Here is a 24,177-nt window from a genome sequence, read left to right as displayed (position 1 = left end):
TTACTTCACAATATTTTGATGATACGCACTAGTTTCATTTTTTGTAGCGTATCTGTAATGTTCGTTGCGTATTTGATACGCTTGAATTTTATTTCACTGCATATTTCTGCATTTCTGATGCGTATTTTACGGAGATACGCAGCTTATCTGGAGCTCTGGGCTCCCTGACTTGGTTGATGCGTGGATGCTCATGATGTCAATCACTGGATTGTCTGGTCCAGACTCGATTATTTACAGACTGCTGCCATATAGCTGGAATATTGTTGAGTGCAGCATTAAATAACAAACAAACAAACAAACAAAGAAAGAAATTTCCATACTATACAGGGTTGGTATAGCTGTTCAAGAAGATTCCGGACAACCCTTGACTCCAAAACCATCTGAATATAGTACCTTCCACATCACTGCTTACAATATATAGTACTACATTCCTGACAACTAACCATTGCGAAAACACTTTGCTATGAACTTCAAATGAGTCTTAATAGAGACAATGTGAAACAGTTGCAACATTGTTAACAATACATTACACTGACATACAACAATATTGATTACAACATTTTGGAAATGGTTTCAGTATCAGGATTATCAAACTCCTTGTCTAGTGACCTGTTATTGCGAACAATCAGTTTCATCAATTTTTAAGATAAGTTTGTTCTCTACCCCTCGATCTCACTGCATTCAGGATTCAGAACAGTTTGGGTCAATATCTCAAAGTATTAATCCTAATTGCAAATAGTGTCATCACTTTAAGGGACTGCCGTCTTCTCCTTGTGATCAAGAATGTCCTGATAGTGTTTGAGGTATTCAGCATTCTTCCAACATATTTCCCGATATTGGTTCGATTTTCAAGGACTCAAGTACCCAGATGGGCACAGCAGCAACCTATGATTGTGGGTTCGTATCCCAGTCTGCCCTGATTATGTATTATGCTTCTATGATTGCAGCACCATACCTGGGCTCATGAGTTTCACCAAAGTGGTGAATGTGTGAAACCTGCAACACTTCAGGCTTTCCTCACACACCCACCCACTCACTCACTCATAGTATTTGTATTATGGTATTGTAATCACCACTTAAACCATTTTCTGAGAAAACTTTGTTGACTTTTATTTTGAAACTTTTTATATGGACAGGGAAGATGTTTTGTGTAGCATGGGCTGCCAACAAGGCCAAACATTTTTTTGAAAATATTTTGGACCAAAATATGTCATTGCCAAAGAATGACATATTTTGCAGAATAGGATTGTTTTTATCAGAAACTGATCACTTCTCTCACACCCGTGAAGATCCGGGGTAGAATAGGTCTTCAGCAACCCATGCTTGCTGTAAAAGGCAACTATGTTTGTCATAAGTGGCGACTAACGGGATCAGGTGGTCAGGCTCGCTGACTTGGTTGAAGCATGTCATTGTATCCCAATTGCATGGATCGATGCTCATGATGTAAATCACTTGATTGTATGGTCCAGACTCTATTATTCACAGACCTTGCCATATAGCTGATTATTGTTGAGTGCAGCATTAAACAACATACATACACACAAGGAAATTTCCATACTATGCAGGGTTGGTATAGCTGTTCCAGAATACCCTGAACTCCAAACAGGAAAGATGTTTTATGTAGCATGGGCTGCCAAACATTTTTTTGAAATTATTTTGGACCAAAATATGTCATTGCCAAAGAACTCAATTGCAGAGTAGGATTGTTTTAACCAGAAATTGATCAATTCTCTCAGTTCCAAGCATCAGAAAATGAATAGATGAAGGCTGACTGTGCTGAATTCTGAGTGAGTGAGTGAGTGAGTATTGTTTTATGCCGCTTTCAGCAATATTCCAGCAATATCACAGCGGGGGACACCAGAAATGGGCCTCACAAATTGTACCCATGTGGGGAATCGAACCAGGGTCTTCGGCATGACGAGTGAATGCTTTAACCATTGAACCGCTCAATACTGAACGCATGATTACTTACTGACTGCAGCAAAAACAAACTGTTCTTCCTTTGACTCCCTTTTGACCTTTTTGTGTGCTTGCTCTTCAGATGGATACCAGAAAGCCACCTGATCCTGCAGCTGGGATGGCTGAACATCTGAAGGATGCCACTGATGGAGCAGACCTGCCCTCAGATGGGCATATATCAGGAGTGGATGACATCAAAGCTGATCCTGCTTCCACTAATACTCAACTGCCACCACGGACACAGACAGGGCCTCAGAGGCCATATCAGCAAGGCTTTACAGGTCATCCTTACTCAGGTCAGCCGGGTCAAGGGCCTGGTCCAGGACAGCCTCAGGACAGTGGACAACACCCCAGTGTACAAGGACATGGACAGACGGGTCAACAGGTGCCCTCATATCCTTATCCAGGTCAGCAAGGACAGTGGCCTGGTCAAGGACAGCCTTACTATCCACATCCGCAGGGATCATATCCCAACCCACAACAAGGAGGGCAGATTTCATACCCCCAAACACCTTATTATGATCCTAGGTTTGGCTATTATGATTACAGATATGGTGGGTATGTTAATCCACAAACTGGTGCTATCTTCCAATGTCCTGCCCCTTATGGTCAGCATCAGTACCCCCATCCTGATGGCAGCCAGCAGCAGCAGCATCCGAACCTCTCCCAGCACGGTGATGAGACCCCTGGACAGACAGGCCAACAACCTGCACCACCCAGAAATGATCAGAGGACACAGAATGACCCAACCTCCACTGAAACTTCCCAAGCAGATTCTCCAGCTGGAAGAGATATTTCACCAGGGCCGCACTCCACTGGCTCATACTCCGTACAACCGCCGGTTTACCCAGGACAGCAAGATGGACACTCCTATCCTGCTTATCCTGGATTTCCTCAGTACCCACCAGAACCACCCCCTCCTTATAATGGACATCAGGGAATCATGCTGAAACTGGAGCAGGGTAGGTAGTAGGTCTGCAGTGAGTGAGTGAGTTGGGTTTTACGCCGCTTTTAACAGTATTTCAGTTATATCGCGGCATGTCAGCTTAATGTGGGAGGAAAGCCCGAAGTGATGCAGGCCTCAGACATTTAGCACATCGGTGAAACCCACAAGCACGGGTATGGTGCTGACAAACCTTGAAACAAAATCGGGGTGAACCGGGATTTGAACCCCCAATCATAGGTTTCTGGCGTGCCCAAGGGACGCAACTCTGCACAGTAGTAGGGCTGGAACTGGAGCAGGATAGGTAGTATGGCTGGAACTGGAGCAGGGTAGGTAGTATGGCTGGAACTGGAGCAGGATAGGTAGTAGGGCTGGAACTGGAGCAGGGTAGGTAGTAGGGCTGAAACTGGAGCAGGGTAGGTAGTAGGGCTGGAACTGGAGCAGGGTAGGTAGTAGGGCTGGAACTGGAGCAGGGTAGGTAGTAGGGCTGGAACTTGAGCAGGGTAGGTAGTAGGGCTGAAACTGGAGCAGGGTAGGTAGTAGGGCTGGAACTGGAGCAGGGTAGGTAGTTGGGCTGGAGCAGGGTAGGTAGTAGGTCTGGAACTGGATCAGGGTAGGTAGTAGGGCTGGAACTGGAGCAGGATAGGTAGTAGGGATGGAGCAGGGTAGGTAGTATGGCTGGAACTTGAGCAGGGTAGGTAGTAGGACTGGAGCAGGGTAGGTAGTAGGGCTGGAACTGGAGCAGGGTAGGTAGTTGGGCTGGAGCAGGGTAGGTAGTAGGGATGGAGCAGGGTAGGTAGTAGGGCTGGAACTGGAGCAGGGTAGGTAGTTGGGCTGGAGCAGGGTAGGTAGTAGGGATGGAACTTGAGCAGGGTAGGTAGTTGGGCTGGAGCAGGGTAGGTAGTAGGTCTGGAACTGGATCAGGGTAGGTAGTAGGGCTGGAACTGGAGCAGGGTAGGTAGTAGGGATGGAGCAGGGTAGGTAGTAGGACTGGAGCAGGGTAGGTAGTAGGTCTGGAACTGGATCAGGGTAGGTTGTAGGGCTGGAACTGGAGCAGGGTAGATAGTAGGGCTGGAGCAGGGTAGGTAGTAGGTCTGGAACTGGATCAGGGTAGGTAGTAGGGCTGGAACTGGAGCAGGGTAGGTAGTAGGGCTGGAGCAGGGTTTGTAGTAGGGCTGGAACTGGAAACTCAGGTACTCGGGTCAGGTGGGTCTTGAATAGGACCCAGGTACCCACAGGACTACCTGGACCTGTGGATCATCAAGTGATTAAGTTGTTAAATGGGAAAATTTATCTAGAACTCTATGGTTACACTATAAGAGACAAATGTTCACATTTCTTTCTGATGATGCACACATTCCTTCTGACTTTATATGTTTGCAAAAATATAAAACTTCAGTCTACTTCAGTGTATGCATGACCAGATCATTTTTTACCTGTATCTAAATACTTTTTGAAAGGAGTACGGTCAAACGTTTCCCAGTTGGACATATTGTACCTATCTCTTGAGACCTACAGCGGGTACCCGGGTAGGGTCGGGTAATAGTGGGGTGGGTACCCGGGTAGTAAATTTGGACTCGTCCCAGCCCTAGTAGGTAGTAGAGCTGGAACTGGAGCAGGGTAGGTAGTAGGGCTGGAGCAGGGTAGGTAGTAGAGCTGGAACTGGAGCAGGGTAGGTAGTAGAGCTGGAGCAGGGTAGGTAGTAGAGCTGTAACTGGAGCAGGGTAGGTAGTAGAGCTGTAACTGGAGCAGGGTAGGTAGTAGAGCTGTAACTGGAGCAGGGTAGGTAGCTCACTTGTTGTTTGCAGTTTGTCCACCAAAATGTCGGTGGCTGTCTGTATAGTTCAAGAGATTCACAATGAATGTTCATATAGGTGACTTACATATCGGTTTCTGGTTGCTGAACATTTGTGTGTGATATGGACTGATTAAAATTGAAAATCATTTTTCAATTTGCAAAAATATCCATCCCTTAATTTGAGTCTTTAAAACATACTGATTCTTTCAAAAGACTTTTATATTATGTTCACAGAAAATATAACATTGCAACATAGAAACCACATTTGTGATAATCATATTGCACAAGGTTATTTCAGGGTTGTTTGCTAAATGATAGATGTGTGAGGTATCTCTATTCACTGTATTTCAGATCAGTATGACATGGAAAAGAAGATTGCCATCAAAGATGCAGTGTCAGCAGCCGAACCTGACAGGACTGGGACAGATGAGGGCGTGGTCACGGACCCTGCGGAAACAGGCGATAAAGCAAGGAACCCCGATCGGGATTGGTCAACTGAAGGTGCTGACACAACAGGTAGATATCTTCCAGGGTAGATTATTGAAGGTTTGCATTCTGTATTCAACAGAAACTAACAGTTTCAGTCCACTAGTCCTTATAATGATAACATATAGCAAAACCTTTAAAAATGGCCAATTTATACTAGTCCTTAGGATACCTTTACTATTGGGCAGTTTGGCAAGGACTATAGGACTAGTGCCAATTTCTAATCGGGATTCAATATGACTGAGAATAGCGCACCAAGTATGTAGTGCTGGTCCTATTGGCATGCTAGGTTTATCTGATATTTCTCTACTGACATGTCTGATGAGACATAAAGTTCCAGTTAGTTATTGTAGTGTCATAATTATAGAGGCTAAACTTCATCCTTCATTATATGATCTCTAATCAATTATTATAACTAACTAAGACTCATTCTATACTGTTCCGCATTGTGAATTCCATTAGAATCACACTATGGAGGCTGCTTGGTGTGTTTGATCAAATATGGCCTCCAGTTACCATGATTGCCACAATTGTTTTGTTTTTTTTTTGTTGTTTTTTTATGAGAAATGTTGAAGACTTCCTACCTTATGAACCACCTATATGACCCTTGGAATGTTTTGGTAAAAAGAAAACCGGAAATGCTATAACTTGAGAATTTATGATTAGAATTTGAAGATTTAAGATACATGATCACTAGTCTTGTGAGTGACCTCAGTATGATCCCTCGTGATCCTGCTACAACAAATTTATCTTACCGACATGTTTAAATATGACATTGTAAAATAATTCAATTAAATTCCCAATTTATAAAAAAACATCTACTTGATTGAGCTTAAGTTAGTTTGTGCTATGTCACGTGACATCCATTGGCTCGGAAAAAGAGTGCAGCTTTTTGCTTGGAAGCGGGTTTAAAGGATTTATTCTGTCTCTCAGAAATACACATGCAGCCTGTAGTGCTCGTGGTGGGGTATAAGAGATTTATTCCCCCGCTGAGAAATTTATTACCCTACAAGGCGGTTTACACCGTATTTTATCATGATCATGTGGACCAATCTGATCTCATCATTCTGACGTGGAGGTTTGATAAAGATATTTGTAAGGTCGTGAGGCTATTCTAAAACATATTGTGCTACACAAGTGCCTTTGTATATTTCCAGAAATCACTCCATGTTACAAAATTGAAGTGAAAGGACTACCTGCCTCCCTCAGCAATGACAGCATCAGTCTGTACTTCGAGAACCGGCGCAGATCGGGAGGGGGGCCTGTTGTCAATGTGATGAACAGAGAAGATGGAACAGCCGTGGTGGAGTTTGCACGTCCAGATGGTAGGGTATAGATACCACAAGGGACTGGCATGTACCCCATGTACCGTATTTTCTTGAGTATAGTGCGCACTTTTTTTCCAAAAAACACAGCTGTGTGGAAGGGGGTGCGCATTATACATGAATTATGAGTTTGGATGTTTTTTTCCCCCATGGAAAGACATTACCGTGAGCATGAAACACCGGGAATACCATGTCAACAAATCCATACTGAAGTACGCAAAATAATCATGTAATTACACTGTCTGGCTATAAAAAGTGTTCTTTGTATATCTGGACTTATGTTTGTAACTTATTTCATTGATTTTATTCAAAATTCCTTATAATATTGTTTTTATTAATTTCGGCGAAATCGTGTGTGAAGCGATCGGAAGATCGCACAACTCACCGTTATTAACAGCAACCACGGTCAGAATACCGCTATTGACGCCTTGAAACAAACTTTAGTTGACAGAGAATCGATACATATATCATAAATGACATACTTTGACTCGTTAAAAGTCATATTTGTTTTTGTTTGACGATTCTATGTCAACATGAAATTCACGCGATCACGCGATCACGTGATCACGTGATCACGTGCGCGTGAGCCTTGACGGTGACTGGTCAGACATGTTCCATGTAAAAAATAATACCCGGGAATAGCGATCAGCTACTTCGCTTAGGGTTATTATTATTTTAAATATGTTTAGTAAAGGTTGCATATAATTAAGAAAATAATGGAATATATTATTCCTGATAAATAAAATAGTTTCAGATACAATTGTCGCCGATCCTTGCATTAAAAATCTTATAAAGTTATATCATTGGGTGTGTCTTAACCGAATCACCGGTCGATTCCAAGAAAACGTGTGTACAGCTGATTGCTGTTTCCAGCTTAGTTTACGAGAAAATACGCAAGGTAATCTTAATCCCTAAATATAAAACAATGCCTAGCAGAACAATAAATACTATTTAAAAGGTAAATAAACATGTCTGGTGATTTTTTATCTCAAATTTCGAATTTGTACTGATGAAGTTTCTCAGCACCCGTTCGTTTGCCGGACTTCGCTCAAAGGGTACGGTGTAAAAATTTTCTGCGCATAATATTCAAATTTCTTTTTTCCCAAAATATTGAACCCGCTAGAGGGGGGTGCGCATTATACATGGGTGCGCACTATACTCAAGAAAATACGGTAGGCCTTGGTTTCAGCGGGGCGGGAAAATGATAGATTAATAAACCTATGTTGTCTTGTTTCATGCCAGTTGATATAAATATACTGAACAAAAAAAGTCATGGATCATGAATATTTGTTTTTTAATTGTTCTTAGTTTTCACTACAAAAAAGTATTCGGCATCCGTAACTTTTTTGGTTCAGTATAATTATTTGAATCTTGACTTGTATATCCTGAAGATGAAGAAGGCTTGACCAAAAGAAAATACACATGCGTTAGTGTCCTTGATGCAGACATCACAGATAATCAATGTTTTAGAATGTAGAATGATAACTGTTCAATATTTCCTAACTTTATGTATACAGGACCTGTGAAGATCCGGGGTAGAATAGATCTTCAGCAACCCATGCTTGCCGTAAAAAGCAACTATGCTTGTCGTAAGAGGCAACTAACGGGATCGGGTGGTCAGGCACGCTGACTTGGTTGTTGCATGTCTTCGTATCCCAATTGCATGGATCGATGCTCATGATATTAATCACTGGATTGTCTGGTCCAGACTCCATTATTTACAGACCGCCGTCATATAGCTGGAATATTGCTGAGTGCGGCGTTAAACAACAAACAAACAAATTATGTATACAGATTTGCTGCAACTCTTTTGGAAACCTTTGTCAGTATATTGGATGCTACAATAAGCTACCCCTGTATTCTGGATTGTGGCTTTGGTAGGGAGTGAACAGAAAAAGAGGTCAAATTAGATTATTTAAGAGCTTATTTCACATGTTTCTGCTAGCCATCAACCAAGAAAATGACAATACAGTCCTAAATTGTTAATGCAAATTAGTAATTGTTTAATATTGGTGCACCATTGCTAGCTGTGGAGGGAGTGTTGAAGAAGGTGACACACACAATATCGGACACACATATTCAAGTGAGTCGATACCCACCAGAGATGCTACAGTCTGAGGTCTCCATAACATGTGATGAAGCTCCTGAGCCAACACCAGACACAGTTGTCACCCTGTACAAACCCAAGCCAACAACGCCACCCCCTGAAGAAGAAGTTCCTCTTGTCTCACCAGACACGATTATAGTGACAGGCTGTGGAGGAATCTCTGATGAATTCCTGGAGATGTACTTTGAGAGCAGAAAGAAGAGTGGAGGAGGAGAAGTGAAATCTATGGAGAGAAGAGAGGAGGATGTGGTCCTTGTTACATTTGAGGACCCTGAAGGTAAGTTCTTGGCCTGAGGATCTGGAGCAGCCAAGACATTTGTTATCTAATTAACAGATGTTTTTACTTCTGGATAAGATCAAAACTGAAATTACTCCTTGTAATGAAACACACCCATAATAACCCCAAATGCATTGAACACATTGCAAATCAACACCAGTCATCATGCTTGCTTGAGGTCAGCCAGATCAAGGTTGGAAGTAAAGCCTACTACACACTTAGTTGACAGTCTGGAGTGTGGAGTGAGGCTATATTAGTAAAGCCTGCCTCCACACACGTGGTTGACAGTCTGGAGTGTGGAGTGAGGCTATATTAGTAAAGCCTGCCTCCAAACACTTGGTTGACAGTCTGGAGTGTGGAGTGAGGCTATATTAGTAAAGCCTGTCTCCACACATGTGGTTGACAGTCTGGAGTGTGGAGTGAGGCTATATTAGTAAAGCCTGCCTCCACACATGGTTGACAGTCTGGAGTGTGGAGTGAGGCTATGTTAATAAAGACTTCCTTCACACACGTGGTTGACAGTCTGGTGTGTGGAGTGAAGCTATATTAGTAAAGCCTGCCTCCACACATGGTTGACAGTCTGGAGTGTGGAGTGAGGCTATATTAGTAAAGCCTGCCTCCACACATGTGGTTGACAGTCTGGAGTGTGGAGTGAGGCTATATTAGTAAAGCCTACATCCACACACGTGGTTGACAGTCTGGAGTGTGGGGTGGGGCTATATTAGTAAAGCCTGCCTCCACACACGTGGTTGACAGTCTGGAGTGTGGAGTGAAGCTATATTAGTAAAGCCTGCCTCCACACACGTGGTTGACAGTCTTGAGTGTGGAGTGGGGCTATATTAGTAAAGCCTACCTCCACACATGTGGTTGACAGTCTGGAGTGTGGAGTGAGGCTATATTAGTTAAGCCTGCCTCCACACACGTGGTTGACAGTCTGGAGTGTGGAGTGGGGCTATATTAGTAAAGCCTGCCTCCACACACGTGGTTGACAGTCTGGAGTGTGGAGTGGGGCTATATTAGTAAAGCCTGCCTCCACACACATGGTTGACATTCTGGAGTGTGGAGTGGGGCTATATTAGTAAAGCCTGCCTCCACACAAGTGGTTGACAGTCTGGTGTGTGGAGTGAGGCTATATTAGTAAAGCCTGCCTCCACACACGTGGTTGACAGTCTGGAGTGTGGAGTGAGGCTATATTAGTAAAGCCTGCCTCCACACACTTGGTTGACAGTCTGGAGTGTGGAGTGGGGCTATATTAGTAAAGCCTTCCTCCATACATGTGGTTGACAGTCTGGAGTGTGGAGTGAGGCTATATTAGTAAAGCCTGCCTCCACACTCTTGGTTGACAGTCTGGAGTGTGGAGTGAGGCTATATTAGTAAAGCCTGCCTCCACACACTTGCTTGACAGTCTGGTGTGTGGAGTGAGGCTATATTAGTAAAGCCTGCCTCCACACATGTGGTTGACAGTCTGGAGTGTGGAGTGAGGCTATATTAGTAAAGCCTGCCTCCACACACTTGGTTGACAGTCTGGAGTGTTGAGTGGGGCTATATTAGTAAAGCCTACCTCCATACATGTGGTTGACAGTCTGGAGTGTGGAGTGAGGCTATATTAGTAAAGCCTGCCTCCACACTCTTGGTTGACAGTCTGGAGTGTGGAGTGAGGCTATATTAGTAAAGCCTGCCTCCACACACTTGCTTGACAGTCTGGAGTGTGGAGTGAGGCTATATTAGTTAAGCCTGCCTCCACACACGTGGTTGACAGTCTGGAGTGTGGAGTGAGGCTATATTAGTAAAGAAGACTCCACACATGTGTTTGACAGTCTGGAGTGTGGAGTGGGGCTATATTAGTAAAGCCTGCCTCCACACACGTGGTTGACAGTCTGGTGTGTGGAGTGAGGCTATATTAGTAAAGCCTGCCTCCACACACGTGGTTGACAGTCTGGAGTGTGGAGTGAGGCTATATTAGTAAAGCCTGCCTCCACACACTTGGTTGACAGTCTGGTGTGTGGAGTGGGGCTATATTAGTAAAGCCTACCTCCATACATGTGGTTGACAGTCTGGAGTGTGGAGTGAGGCTATATTAGTAAAGCCTGCCTCCTGACTCTTGGTTGACAGTCTGGAGTGTGGAGTGAGGCTATATTAGTAAAGCCTGCCTCCACACACTTGGTTGACAGTCTGGAGTGTGGAGTGGGGCTATATTAGTAAAGCCTACCTCCATACATGTGGTTGACAGTCTGGAGTGTGGAGTGGGGCTATATTAGTAAAGCCTGCCTCCACACTCTTGGTTGACAGTCTGGAGTATGGAGTGAGGCTATATTAGTAAAGCCTGCCTCCACACACTTGCTTGACAGTCTGGTGTGTGGAGTGAGGCTATATTAGTAAAGCCTGCCTCCACACACATGGTTGACAGTCTGGAGTGTGGAGTGGGGCTATATTAGTAAAGCCTGCCTCCACACAAGTGGTTGACAGTCTGGTGTGTGGAGTGAGGCTATATTAGTAAAGCCTGCCTCCACACACGTGGTTGACAGTCTGGAGTGTGGAGTGAGGCTATATTAGTAAAGCCTGCCTCCACACACTTGGTTGACAGTCTGGAGTGTGGAGTGGGGCTATATTAGTAAAGCCTTCCTCCATACATGTGGTTGACAGTCTGGAGTGTGGAGTGAGGCTATATTAGTAAAGCCTGCCTCCACACTCTTGGTTGACAGTCTGGAGTGTGGAGTGAGGCTATATTAGTAAAGCCTGCCTCCACACACTTGCTTGACAGTCTGGTGTGTGGAGTGAGGCTATATTAGTAAAGCCTGCCTCCACACATGTGGTTGACAGTCTGGAGTGTGGAGTGAGGCTATATTAGTAAAGCCTGCCTCCACACACTTGGTTGACAGTCTGGAGTGTGGAGTGGGGCTATATTAGTAAAGCCTACCTCCATACATGTGGTTGACAGTCTGGAGTGTGGAGTGAGGCTATATTAGTAAAGCCTGCCTCCACACTCTTGGTTGACAGTCTGGAGTGTGGAGTGAGGCTATATTAGTAAAGCCTGCCTCCACACACTTGCTTGACAGTCTGGAGTGTGGAGTGAGGCTATATTAGTTAAGCCTGCCTCCACACACTTGGTTGACAGTCTGGAGTGTGGAGTGAGGCTATATTAGTAAAGAAGCCTCCACACATGTGTTTGACAGTCTGGAGTGTGGAGTGGGGCTATATTAGTAAAGCCTGCCTCCAAACACTTGCTTGACAGTCTGGAGTGTGGAGTGAGGCTATATTAGTTAAGCCTGCCTCCACACACTTGGTTGACAGTCTGGAGTGTGGAGTGAGGCTATATTAGTAAAGAAGACTCCACACATGTGTTTGACAGTCTGGAGTGTGGAGTGGGGCTATATTAGTAAAGCCTGCCTCCACACACGTGGTTGACAGTCTGGAGTGTGGAGTGGGGCTATATTAGTAAAGCCTGCCTCCACACACGTGGTTGACAGTCTGGAGTGTGGAGTGAGGCTATATTAGTAAAGCCTGCCTCCACACACTTGGTTGACAGTCTGGAGTGTGGAGTGGGGCTATATTAGTAAAGCCTACCTCCATACATGTGGTTGACAGTCTGGAGTGTGGAGTGAGGCTATATTAGTAAAGCCTGCCTCCACACTCTTGGTTGACAGTCTGGAGTGTGGAGTGAGGCTATATTAGTAAAGCCTGCCTCCACACACTTGCTTGACAGTCTGGAGTGTGGAGTGAGGCTATATTAGTTAAGCCTGCCTCCACACACGTGGTTGACAGTCTGGAGTGTGGAGTGAGGCTATATTAGTAAAGAAGACTCCACACATGTGTTTGACAGTCTGGAGTGTGGAGTGGGGCTATATTAGTAAAGCCTGCCTCCACACAAGTGGTTGACAGTCTGGTGTGTGGAGTGAGGCTATATTAGTAAAGCCTGCCTCCACACACGTGGTTGACAGTCTGGAGAGTGGAGTGAGGCTATATTAGTAAAGCCTGCCTCCACACACTTGGTTGACAGTCTGGTGTGTGGAGTGGGGCTATATTAGTAAAGCCTACCTCCATACATGTGGTTGACAGTCTGGAGTGTGGAGTGAGGCTATATTAGTAAAGCCTGCCTCCACACTCTTGGTTGACAGTCTGGAGTGTGGAGTGAGGCTATATTAGTAAAGCCTGCCTCCACACACTTGGTTGACAGTCTGGAGTGTGGAGTGGGGCTATATTAGTAAAGCCTACCTCCATACATGTGGTTGACAGTCTGGAGTGTGGAGTGGGGCTATATTAGTAAAGCCTGCCTCCACACTCTTGGTTGACAGTCTGGAGTATGGAGTGAGGCTATATTAGTAAAGCCTGCCTCCACACACTTGCTTGACAGTCTGGTGTGTGGAGTGAGGCTATGTTAGTAAAGCCTGCCTCCACACACATGGTTGACAGTCTGGAGTGTGGAGTGGGGCTATATTAGTAAAGCCTGCCTCCACACAAGTGGTTGACAGTCTGGAGTGTGGAGTGGGGCTATATTAGTAAAGCCTGCCTCCACACACTTGGTTGACAGTCTGGAGTGTGGAGTGGGGCTATATTAGTAAAGCCTACCTCCATACATGTGGTTGACAGTCTGGAGTGTGGAGTGAGGCTATATTAGTAAAGCCTGCCTCCACACTCTTGGTTGACAGTCTGGAGTGTGGAGTGAGGCTATATTAGTAAAGCCTGCCTCCACACACTTGCTTGACAGTCTGGAGTGTGGAGTGAGGCTATATTAGTTAAGCCTGCCTCCACACACTTGGTTGACAGTCTGGAGTGTGGAGTGAGGCTATATTAGTAAAGAAGCCTCCACACATGTGTTTGACAGTCTGGAGTGTGGAGTGGGGCTATATTAGTAAAGCCTGCCTCCAAACACTTGCTTGACAGTCTGGAGTGTGGAGTGAGGCTATATTAGTTAAGCCTGCCTCCACACACTTGGTTGACAGTCTGGAGTGTGGAGTGAGGCTATATTAGTAAAGAAGACTCCACACATGTGTTTGACAGTCTGGAGTGTGGAGTGGGGCTATATTAGTAAAGCCTGCCTCCACACATGTGGTTGACAGTCTGGAGTGTGGAGTGAGGCTATATTAGTAAAGAAGCCTCCACACATGTGTTTGACAGTCTGGAGTGTGGAGTGGGGCTATATTAGTAAAGCCTGCCTCCACACATGTGGTTGACAGTCTGGAGTGTGGAGTGAGGCTATATTAGTACAGCCTGCCTCCACAGACATGGTTGACAGTCTGGAGTGTCCATTTATTCACTGCAAATTCATTCTACCTTACTTTGGTGATATTTTCTGAAGTCTTTTCACACATACCTGATCACACTGATGTGATGATTTAGCATCCCGATGCATGCAGTGTGAATTGGGATAATATAATAATGCTAATAAAATAATAGTCTTGGTTCTCAGGCACTCGGCTACTTTGGCGGCAATAGGGGTTTGTATGCTTGTGTACGTAGGTAGGTCCTTTCCTGGGTTGACGGTACATAACTGTTTATTTGGTTACATGCTAGTTTGAACAAGTCCTCCCAACTGCCTGGCCACACTTTATTTTCAAGCGTCATTGCCTGAGAATCAGTTCTTTCTTTTCTTTAAGCCTAAGGTTTTGTTTTTTCTTCCTTGTAAATACAACTCAAGGAGTGCACACTGTTGTAGGATTGAATTTTGAACATAGGGTAGAGCATTGGTAAGGTCAATCATGATCTTCATGGAAGGTCAAGTTCCATGGAATGGCCTTTCGTAAGGTAGCTCTGCTTCTTTGAGTACTGAACCAACCCCCATATTGAAAGTAAGATGGTTGTCCATGTAATACAGAGGTGTACTTTATTTCAAGATGCCAAGAGAGTGTTAGAGAAAGGATCTCACAAGATTGAAGGGATGGATGTTAAAGTCACCCTGTACAAACCCAAGCCACCAACGCCACCCCCTGAAGAAGAAGAAGTTCCTCTTGTCTCACCAGACACGATTATAGTGACAGGCTGTGGAGGATTCTCTGATGAATTCCTGGAGATGTACTTTGAGAGCAGGAAGAAGAGTGGAGGAGGAGAAGTGAAATCCATGGAGAGAATAGAGGAGGGTGTGGTCCTTGTCACATTTGAGGACCCTGAAGGTTAGTATGGTCGATCAATTTCAGCTGACCTTGACATCATCAACTTGAATTTCATCTTCCCGAGGCAAGAGAGTTAACGGACTATAAAAGTCCAGTTTTCACCCTTGTCGAACTAGGCTGGAATTACTGGTCTCGAGCGTAGCGCCACCAGTGGCTATAACCATTTCTAAGCCTCTCCTATGGACCAATCAGATTCCACCTCTCGTATCACTTGCATTTGCTTCACACAAAATGGTGGCGCCGAGTCAGGATGATCTGATCTATAATCAAGATCTATATTGTGATAATACGGGTCTAACATCGTGAAATGCATCAAATCACGTAAGCACCTTGATTAAAAACAGGAAAAGATTTGGAAAATATCTTCTGGCAACAAGTTGGCGATGCGCATGCGTTGCAAATCCTGCAATCGACTGAAATCTGCACGACAGTTTACGAACCGGATTTGGTTTCGGTTGGCGATTTTGAATGGACTATGCATAGACTCATTAGTCCAGCCAAAATTTAACTCCATGATACCAGACCATTTCGGCAAGGGTTGAAACTGGACTTTTATAGTCAGTGAACTCTCTTGCCTTGGGAAGATGCTTGAATTTAGGAAATGGGTGTTAGTTCACATTTGAAGACCCTGAAGGTAAGTTTAATCAACGTTAATGGCTTATTAACAGATGTTTTTACTTCTGAATAAGATCAAAACAAATGGTACCCTTTTCATGAAACACCAACAATTTCCTCAAATAAATAGAACTCGCAAATCAACACCAGTCGTGATGTTTCATTGAGATGAGCCAGGCCAAGTTTGGAAGCAGAAACTGTCTTTGGTCGACAGTCTGGAGTCTTAGTGAGGCTATGTAAATATAGTCACAAAACCCTTTCCATATCCAATAGACCCGTAAAGATTCCGGGGTAGAATAGGTCTTCAGCAACCCATGCTTGCCGTAAAAGGTGACTATGCTTGTCGTAAAAGGTGACTAACGGGATCGGGTGGTCAGGCTCGCTGACTTGGTTGATGCATGTCATCGATCCCAATTGCGTGGATCGATGCTCATGATATCAATCACTGGATTGTCTGGTCCAGACTTGATTATTTACAGACCGCCGTCATATAGCTGGAATATTGCTGAGTGCGGCGTTAAACAACAAACCAACCAACCAACCAACCAACCGTATCCAATAGAATTCTCTGCATAAAGCAGAGTCGATGGTTAACTCAGTCTCCATTTATTCACTGGACATTCAGCCCGCCACAGCATGCCAAAATCTTATTAAAGAATCACAAGGGTACTTTATAAATATATGTGTGTCTGCTTTGTTTCAAGATGTCGAGAGAGTGTTAGAGAAGGGATCTCACAAAATACAAAGAAAGGATGTTGACGTCTCCCGGTACAAACCCAGGCCACCAACGCCACCACCTGTTGTCTCACCAGACACAATAGTAGTGACAGGATGCAAAGATATGTCTGATGAATTCCTGGAGATGTACTTTGAGAGCACGAAGAAGAGTGGAGGAGGAAACGTGAAATCCATTGAGAGAATAGATGAGGATGTGGTCCTTGTCACATTTGAGGACCCTGAAGGTTGGTATGATCGATCTATTTCAGCTCACCTTGACATCATCAACTTTAATTTATGAAATGCGTGTTAGTTCATCTAAGCGAGCTTACATTCCCGTATTATTCTGTTGTTCATCAGTCTGGCCCAATGTTAGCACTGAAAATAAGAATCTCTTCTCCTCTGAATTAACTGAACTGGGGATCATCTATTGTCTCTCATATGAAGCTTAGGCCCTCGATTGTAAAAGATTACAATTAATACTGTCTTACAGCCCCAGTGGAAGGTGTGATTTGTGTACCATGGACATATGGTACCATGGATGATGGAGATACACACTTCAGACAGAGAGAGGTGGTTATGCGACAGCATACAGCACTATCTGCAGTTTCTTAGATGATGGATGATGCCTTTAAGTTCTCTTCCAACCTTAGTAGAATTCCACATTACCTGTGTCAGGTTTGCAAATGTCTACCACAGCAACTCATTTCTCCACAGCAACTATTAGACGTACTGTTTTCACATATTTGTTGTGTTCATAAGAACATCCTTTATCATTAAGTTAGGTTTTATTTTTGAAAATGAATAACATGTTGTGGCACTTGTAATGGCTTTCTTTTGCTTTAGGAGAATTAAGGCTAAAACTGCAGGCACCTAGAGTCAGCATCATGGAATGGACTCCATTGCCACTTCCTATGACCTAAGCAGGATTATACAGACAATCAACCCTAAACAGTCATCTCACACCTCCATCATAGATGGTTGGGAACTATCTCATATACTATCTTATCAGCAACAGAAGCCATCCCGATGACAGTAGCCCATGCTCGCTAAGGCGTCTGAAGAGGCTCATATCAAGGGAGCAATAGTCCTCATTCATGTGGTATTGGACTTGCTCTTGCATTTCTTTTGGCAACATCACCACCTGTTGCAATCCTGTCCCTTGGAGGACCAGCTCAAGGTACAGCTATACAAACAACCATGGTCATCTTCGTCTAGACAGGTGGATGAAGATACAAAAACTAGTACCTTTGGCACGCAAACAGTCCTTTACCCTTCGACAGTAGCAAGGAATCCTGGGGTGTCCTAACTTCAGTGCAAGCTATTACTGAGAGGTCAACGACATCTTCAACCATTACAGTGTTTTTTGTGCTCGTTTCTACAGAGAAACAACTGCAAGATCAAGATTCATTCCCAATGTCATTACACCATTACCTTCGATGGTGGCTTCAGGAATCGAACATCAGCGAAGGAGTTTTCTTGACGCTGTTCACACCAACGTATCACCTATTTGTCAACGCTTCAATGATCCGTTTGGGGATCACATCTATTAGAGTGAGTGAGTATGGTTTTACGCCACTTTTAGCAATATTTCAGCAATATCATGGCGGGGGACACCAGAAATGGGCTTCACACATTGTACACATGTCGGGAATCGAACCCAGGTCTTCGGCAGGACGAGCGAACGCTTTAACCACTAGGCTACCTGACCGCCCCACATCTATTAGATCTAAGGCTTACAGGGCCTTACTCTGCAGACGAACAAAATCTTCACTTCACCAACCTGGATGGTGGTGTTTGCAATAATACATTGGGCAGAGGTCCTACGTGCATCCCGAATGATGGTTCAATCGGACAACACAGCAGTGGTGTGGTACATCAACAACATGGGATCAACGAAATCCCCTATGTTCTCCTGATTGAGAAAGGATATTCTTGAAGTGTGGCTTGCACTAAGTCTCTTTATGATCACAAGTCAAAGGCCTTAGAAGGTTATTGGAAGTCTGAGGACATTCATTCCCCACGACTCAACAGATAGTGGAATACCTTCAGCACTTGAGGTCATAAAGAAAGCTGAAAGGTTCTATGTTCACTACTTATTTGGCTGCTAGCAACTCAGTGTCTTGAACCCTCAGCTTGCTAACCTCTGACTATGGATATTGCTAGGACAGAGTAGTTGGTTTGAAGATTAATCATTCTGATCATGTTCTGATTGTTCCTCTTCCCGTTCTAGCATAGTCAATCACTGCGGTTGTGGTTGATAGCTTTAACGAAGCAAAAAAAAAGATGCTAAGGCTGATGATACACCTTATGTCTCAGGAATGTACCGGTAAGTGTCCGGGCACACAGTCCAGGCCAGGGATGATCCGCTCCCACTCATCTCAGGGTGAGTTGTTGATCCTTTTCCCCTTCTTGTTCTGGAGTACTCAATAGCTGTGGGCACGGGTGGCCCAGTCATCTAAGATGCCACGATTCGCTGTGCAGAGTTGCGTCCCTTGGGCACGCCAGAAACCTATGATTGTGGATTTGAATCCCGGTTCGTCCAGATTATGTTTCTAGGTTTGTCAGCACCATACCCATGCTCGTGGGTTTCACCGAAGTGGTAAACGTCTGAGACCTGCATCACTTCGGGCTTTCCTCCCACATTAAGCTGACACACCGCGATATAACTGGAACACTGTTAAAAGTGGTGTTAAACCAAACTCAATCACAATCACTCAATAGCTGCGAGCATGATTGATAGCTTTAGTGAAGTGTGAAAAGAGATGCCAAGCTACACCTCATGTCTGAGGGATATAAGACTGGGGGGAGTCTTGAAGAAATTTAAGTCTGGTCTGGTGACTTGCTCTTTCTCGTCTACGGGGTGGTAACAAGCTATGCCGTAGTTCCATGCTACACAGCTGTTTATTCAGTAAAGAATGGCGTCCTGTGCAAAACACAGAGCACATGAGTACCCGACCTCAGTGCATCCGAGTAGTGCAAAGGGTTTTTTCAGAAGCAACCCATACACAAGTTTTTTCATTTTTGATGAACCTGTACATTGTCATGATCACTGGATCGGATCATGGTTTAGGACTGACAGCCTTGTGTACATCTCATAGTTGAGGTCTTTGATAGGCTTGGGTATCTGCGCCCCACCATCTAACCATGGGATATATGCACAGTGGGAAATAGGATAAGTTTTCACAATTTGTAAATTTTACAATAAATTGTATATTCATACATACTTGTTCTACATCACACTCTGCATTTCATCCTCCTTTCTTGCAACCCTAAAACATGTTTCCAGCTTCAAAAACACCTCACCCCAACACATACGGGACATAATCATGGCTACCACCACTAACAAAGGGCTTTGCACTGCCTTATTCCTGTGCAACTTGATCATGTGATGTCACTAGCTTACTCATTCTATTCGGGGCAGTCGGGTAGCCTAGTGGTTAAAGCCTTCGCTCGTCACGCTGAAGACCCGGGTTTGATTCTCGACATGGGTACAATGTGTGAAGCCCATTTCTGGTGTCCCCCGCCGTGATATTGCTGGAATATTGCTAAAAGCGGCGTAAAACCATATTCACTCACTCACTCACTACTCATTCTATTCCAAAGACTGTACAGGCTGGTGTAACTGTTTTTCATTGTTTGGCTGTTAGAATACTTCATTTCTCATTTTTTATTTCACTTTCATCATCTACATCTTGGGTGAATCTGATTGTGTGAAAGGTTAATGAGGTTCCAACTTTCTATCAGGTTTGTCTCATTAATGTCATTATCTAACTTTTTTTAGTAAGAAATGAAATAGTTCTTTGTGTCTCATTACATACATTTATATAAAATCTCAGGTTTTGGGGAAATATAATTGTGGAATACGACTTCATCGTAATTTTTCTTGTATCAGCTTATGCAACAATAAATGTGGTCATTCAACACAAGGCATCACAAACTATTATAAGAACAAAAGATTTAAGGATCTCTTATACACATCTTTTGACACATCCTCACTCATTAGGTTTTATGTGGTTGGATAAAGGTGAGCTTCTGTACCCGTGGTACTGTGGTTATTTTACTATTTGTTGATATGTGTCAACAGTTAGTAAGCACTGACAAAGGTAATATGGTGTCTTTTGTATGTTTTTTTCAGATGTGGAAGCTGTGCTTCAGAGGAGTCACCAGATACAAGAAGTCTCTCTCCAGGTTTCCCAGTACACTCTTCCCTCGCGATCAGCTCGCCACCGGAAACGGGCAGCAACTGAAGAACTGTACCTTACTGCAGGTTTGTAATTGGTCAACTTTCAGCTGGTATATATTTATATAGAGAATCTCACCCAAGTGTCTTTTGATATCAAATATATCAACACAAATTGATAAAAGTGGAAAAATTCCGAGGCTTGCCGAGGATTTTTGCCACTTTTATCAACGAGTGTTGATATATTTGATATCAAAAGACACAAGGGTGAGATTTTATTTATCATACACATCATTTTTTCAACTTTTTCAATTTGAAGACAGTAATTAGCAGTGTCTTCAGTGTAAAAAGTACTGCAAACAGCTTCAGTAGCAGAGCCATTAGTGATGTCATTTGATTGTGACGTCATGGTAACCAGTGACGTCACAATGGTCTGCAAAGCATTGTGATGTAATTTCATTGCAGAGATATCTACAGTGTAGATATCGCTTGATCTCATCCAAGCGATATCTCCTGTGGGAGCCAGTTTTGGATCATAAATATATATTACCATATGCAAGGGATTCATTGATTGATATTGAAGTCAGGATTGATCCTGCAGGTTTGTAGTTGGTCAACTTTCAACTGGTATATATAATACCATATACAAGGGATTCATTGATTGATATTGAAGTCAGGATTGATATTGCAGGTTTGTAGTTGGTCAACTTTCAACTGGTATATATAATACCATATACAAGGGATTCATTGATTGATATTGAAGTCAGGATTGATCCTGCAGGTTTGTAGTTGGTTAACTTTCAACTGGTATATATAATACCATATACAAGGGATTCATTGATTGATATTGAAGTCAGGATTGATCCTGCAGGTTTGTAGTTGGTCAACTTTCAACTGGTATATATAATACCATATACAAGGGATTCATTGATTGATATTGAAGTCAGGATTGATCCTGCAGGTTTGTAGTTGGTCAACTTTCAACTGGTATATATAATACCATATACAAGGGATTCATTGATTGATATTGAAGTCAGGATTGATCCTGCAGGTTTGTAGTTGGTCAACTTTCAACTGGTATATATAATACCATATACAAGGGATTCATTGATTGATATTGAAGTCAGGATTGATCCTGCAGGTTTGTAGTTGGTCAACTTTCAACTGGTATATATAATACCATATACAAGGGATTCATTGATTGATATTGAAGTCAGGATTGATCCTGCAGGTTTGTAGTTGGTCAACTTTCAACTGGTATATATAATACCATATACAAGGGATTCATTGATTGATATTGAAGTCAGGATTGATCCTGCAGGTTTGTAGTTGGTCAACTTTCAACTGGTACATATAATGCCGTATACAAGGGATTCATTGATTGATATTGAAGTCAGGATTGATCCTGCAGGTTTGTAGTTGGTCAACTTTCAACTGGTACATATAATGCCGTATACAAGGGATTCATTGATTGATATTGAAGTCAGGATTGATCCTGCAGGTTTGTAGTTGGTCAACTTTCAACTGGTATATATAATGCCGTATACAAGGGACTCATTGATTGATATTGAAGTCAGGATTGATCCTGCAGGTTTGTAGTTGGTCAACTTTCAACTGGTATATATATATAATACCATATACAAGGGATTCATTGATTGATATTGAAGTCAGGATTGATCCTGCAGGTTTGTAGTTGGTCAACTTTCAACTGGTATATATAATACCATATACAAGGGATTCATTGATTGATATTGAAGTCAGGATTGATCCTGCAGGTTTGTAGTTGGTCAACTTTCAACTGGTATATATAATACCATATACAAGGGATTCATTGATTGATATTGAAGTCAGGATTGATCCTGCAGGTTTGTAGTTGGTCAACTTTCAACTGGTACATATAATGCCGTATACAAGGGATTCATTGATTGATATTGAAGTCAGGATTGATCCTGCAGGTTTGTAGTTGGTCAACTTTCAACTGGTACATATAATGCCGTATACAAGGGATTCATTGATTGATATTGAAGTCAGGATTGATCCTGCAGGTTTGTAGTTGGTCAACTTTCAACTGGTATATATAATGCCGTATACAAGGGACTCATTGATTGATATTGAAGTCAGGATTGATCCTGCAGGTTTGTAGTTGGTCAACTTTCAACTGGTATATATATATAATACCATATACAAGGGATTCATTGATTGATATTGAAGTCAGGATTGATATTGCAGGTTTGCAATTGGCCAATATTTCAATTAGTGTGTATCAATTCATATTCAAAGGATTCATAGATTAATATTGAAGTCAGGATTATACTTTGGAGCAAGTGTTCATTTATCTTGATGCCAATAGATTTTAGTTATTATGGTACATATATTTGTTACAAATCAGAGTGTTTGTACCATGTATACATCTTCAGATTAATAAGGGGCGGTCGGGTAGCCTAGTGGTTAAAGAGTTCGCTCGTCACGCCGAAGACCCGGGTTCGATTCCCGACATGGGTACAATGTGTGAAGCCCATTTCTGGTGTCCCCCGCCGTGATATTGCTGGAATATTGCTAAAAGCGGCGTAAAACCAAACTCACTCACTCACTCACTCAGATTAATAAGCAGCCCCATGTGGGTGGCAATGCTTTAATGCTTTGTCAATTTTGGTGAGGCCATCTTGCACACTCCGTCGCAGTGGTGACTCAGCATAACACCACTGCCACAGGATAATTTGCATATCACATGACCGGACTTTTCTCTTGTTTGTAAACAAACGCGCTTTTTCAGAAATCAGTATAGAACGGACTAATGCAAGTATTTGGGGGGCGCTTTACATATTGTTTTGCATAACTATATAGATATGCTACTACAACTGCGACAGTGAGTTGCATGACAATATATATTTATGCATCAAAGTGACCGTGTCGCTAGTTCTCCGTTCGGTTTCGATGACAGCACGTGGAGCCGTACAACTAATGTAAACATAGGATAACTACGCAAAAACAAGTAGATTTTTACGTATTTGCATACTTTCTCAATGAAAGTTAACCATTCTTTGACATTTGTTTATGAAAATGTGTAGACTTGTCAAACATGAAACGAATGAAAAGCATATGCATTATCTTGAATGGACTGTGAAAGATGTGACGAATCGTCACATGGCGCTGGCCTGTGGCAGAGGTACTATGCTAGCTGGCTGCCGGCCGCATGGAACTCTGGGTAGGAGAGTGGCCATCTTGTGAATGTAGTGAGTGACCTACTTGTAAGGTCAAACTTGCGATGAAGTTAAAGTATGATCTCGACATAGACCGTGAAGCCATTTCCTGTAGATATGTTCAGCCTCACGCTGAAGTACTTATGTGGTGAAGATTTATGTATGAGAACTGACGACATTCTAATGTAAATAGTGTCAGATAATTGTAATACAAAACAGTGGGCCTTATGTTTTTTTGGGTTTGGTTTGTTGTTTAACGCTGCACTCAGCAATATTCCAGCTATATGATGGCTGTCTGTAAATAATCGAGTCTGGACCAGACAGCCCAGTGATTAATATCATGAGCATCGATCCACGTAATTGGGTTTATGTGAAAATTGGAATGGGATATGGTTTTTCATGAGTATGAATTAATGTTGTCAGTTGATGAGTCACACAGTCCATCATAACCCTATTTTCT

At 43.1% G+C, this 24,177-nt stretch overlaps 1 protein-coding gene across 3 annotated transcripts in view; it reads left to right on the top strand.

Moving 5' to 3' along the window:
• Window positions 1–24,177, top strand: part of LOC124121153 (protein mono-ADP-ribosyltransferase PARP14-like) — a 76,985-nt gene that overhangs the window by 9,750 nt on the left and 43,058 nt on the right. For 2 of the 3 annotated variants that reach the window (XM_048388640.1, XM_048388638.1), the window contains exons 2-8: window positions 2,042–2,921; window positions 5,052–5,216; window positions 6,344–6,511; window positions 8,539–8,895; window positions 14,727–15,002; window positions 16,322–16,579; window positions 20,473–20,604. In XM_048388640.1, the coding sequence (XP_048244597.1) occupies window positions 2,042–2,921; window positions 5,052–5,216; window positions 6,344–6,511; window positions 8,539–8,895; window positions 14,727–15,002; window positions 16,322–16,579; window positions 20,473–20,604 (2,236 nt within the window). The remainder of the gene's footprint in view (window positions 1–2,041; window positions 2,922–5,051; window positions 5,217–6,343; window positions 6,512–8,538; window positions 8,896–14,726; window positions 15,003–16,321; window positions 16,580–20,472; window positions 20,605–24,177) is intronic. The other variant, XM_048388639.1, reaches the window with a different exon arrangement.

This window comes from Haliotis rufescens, unplaced genomic scaffold (assembly GCF_023055435.1).
Source record: "Haliotis rufescens isolate VD_foot unplaced genomic scaffold, xgHalRufe1.0.p SCAF_75, whole genome shotgun sequence".
Taxonomy (NCBI): domain Eukaryota; kingdom Metazoa; phylum Mollusca; class Gastropoda; order Lepetellida; family Haliotidae; genus Haliotis; species Haliotis rufescens.
The sequence above is the reverse complement of the archived record's forward strand: the minus strand, read 5'-3'. Positions and strand labels throughout refer to the sequence as shown.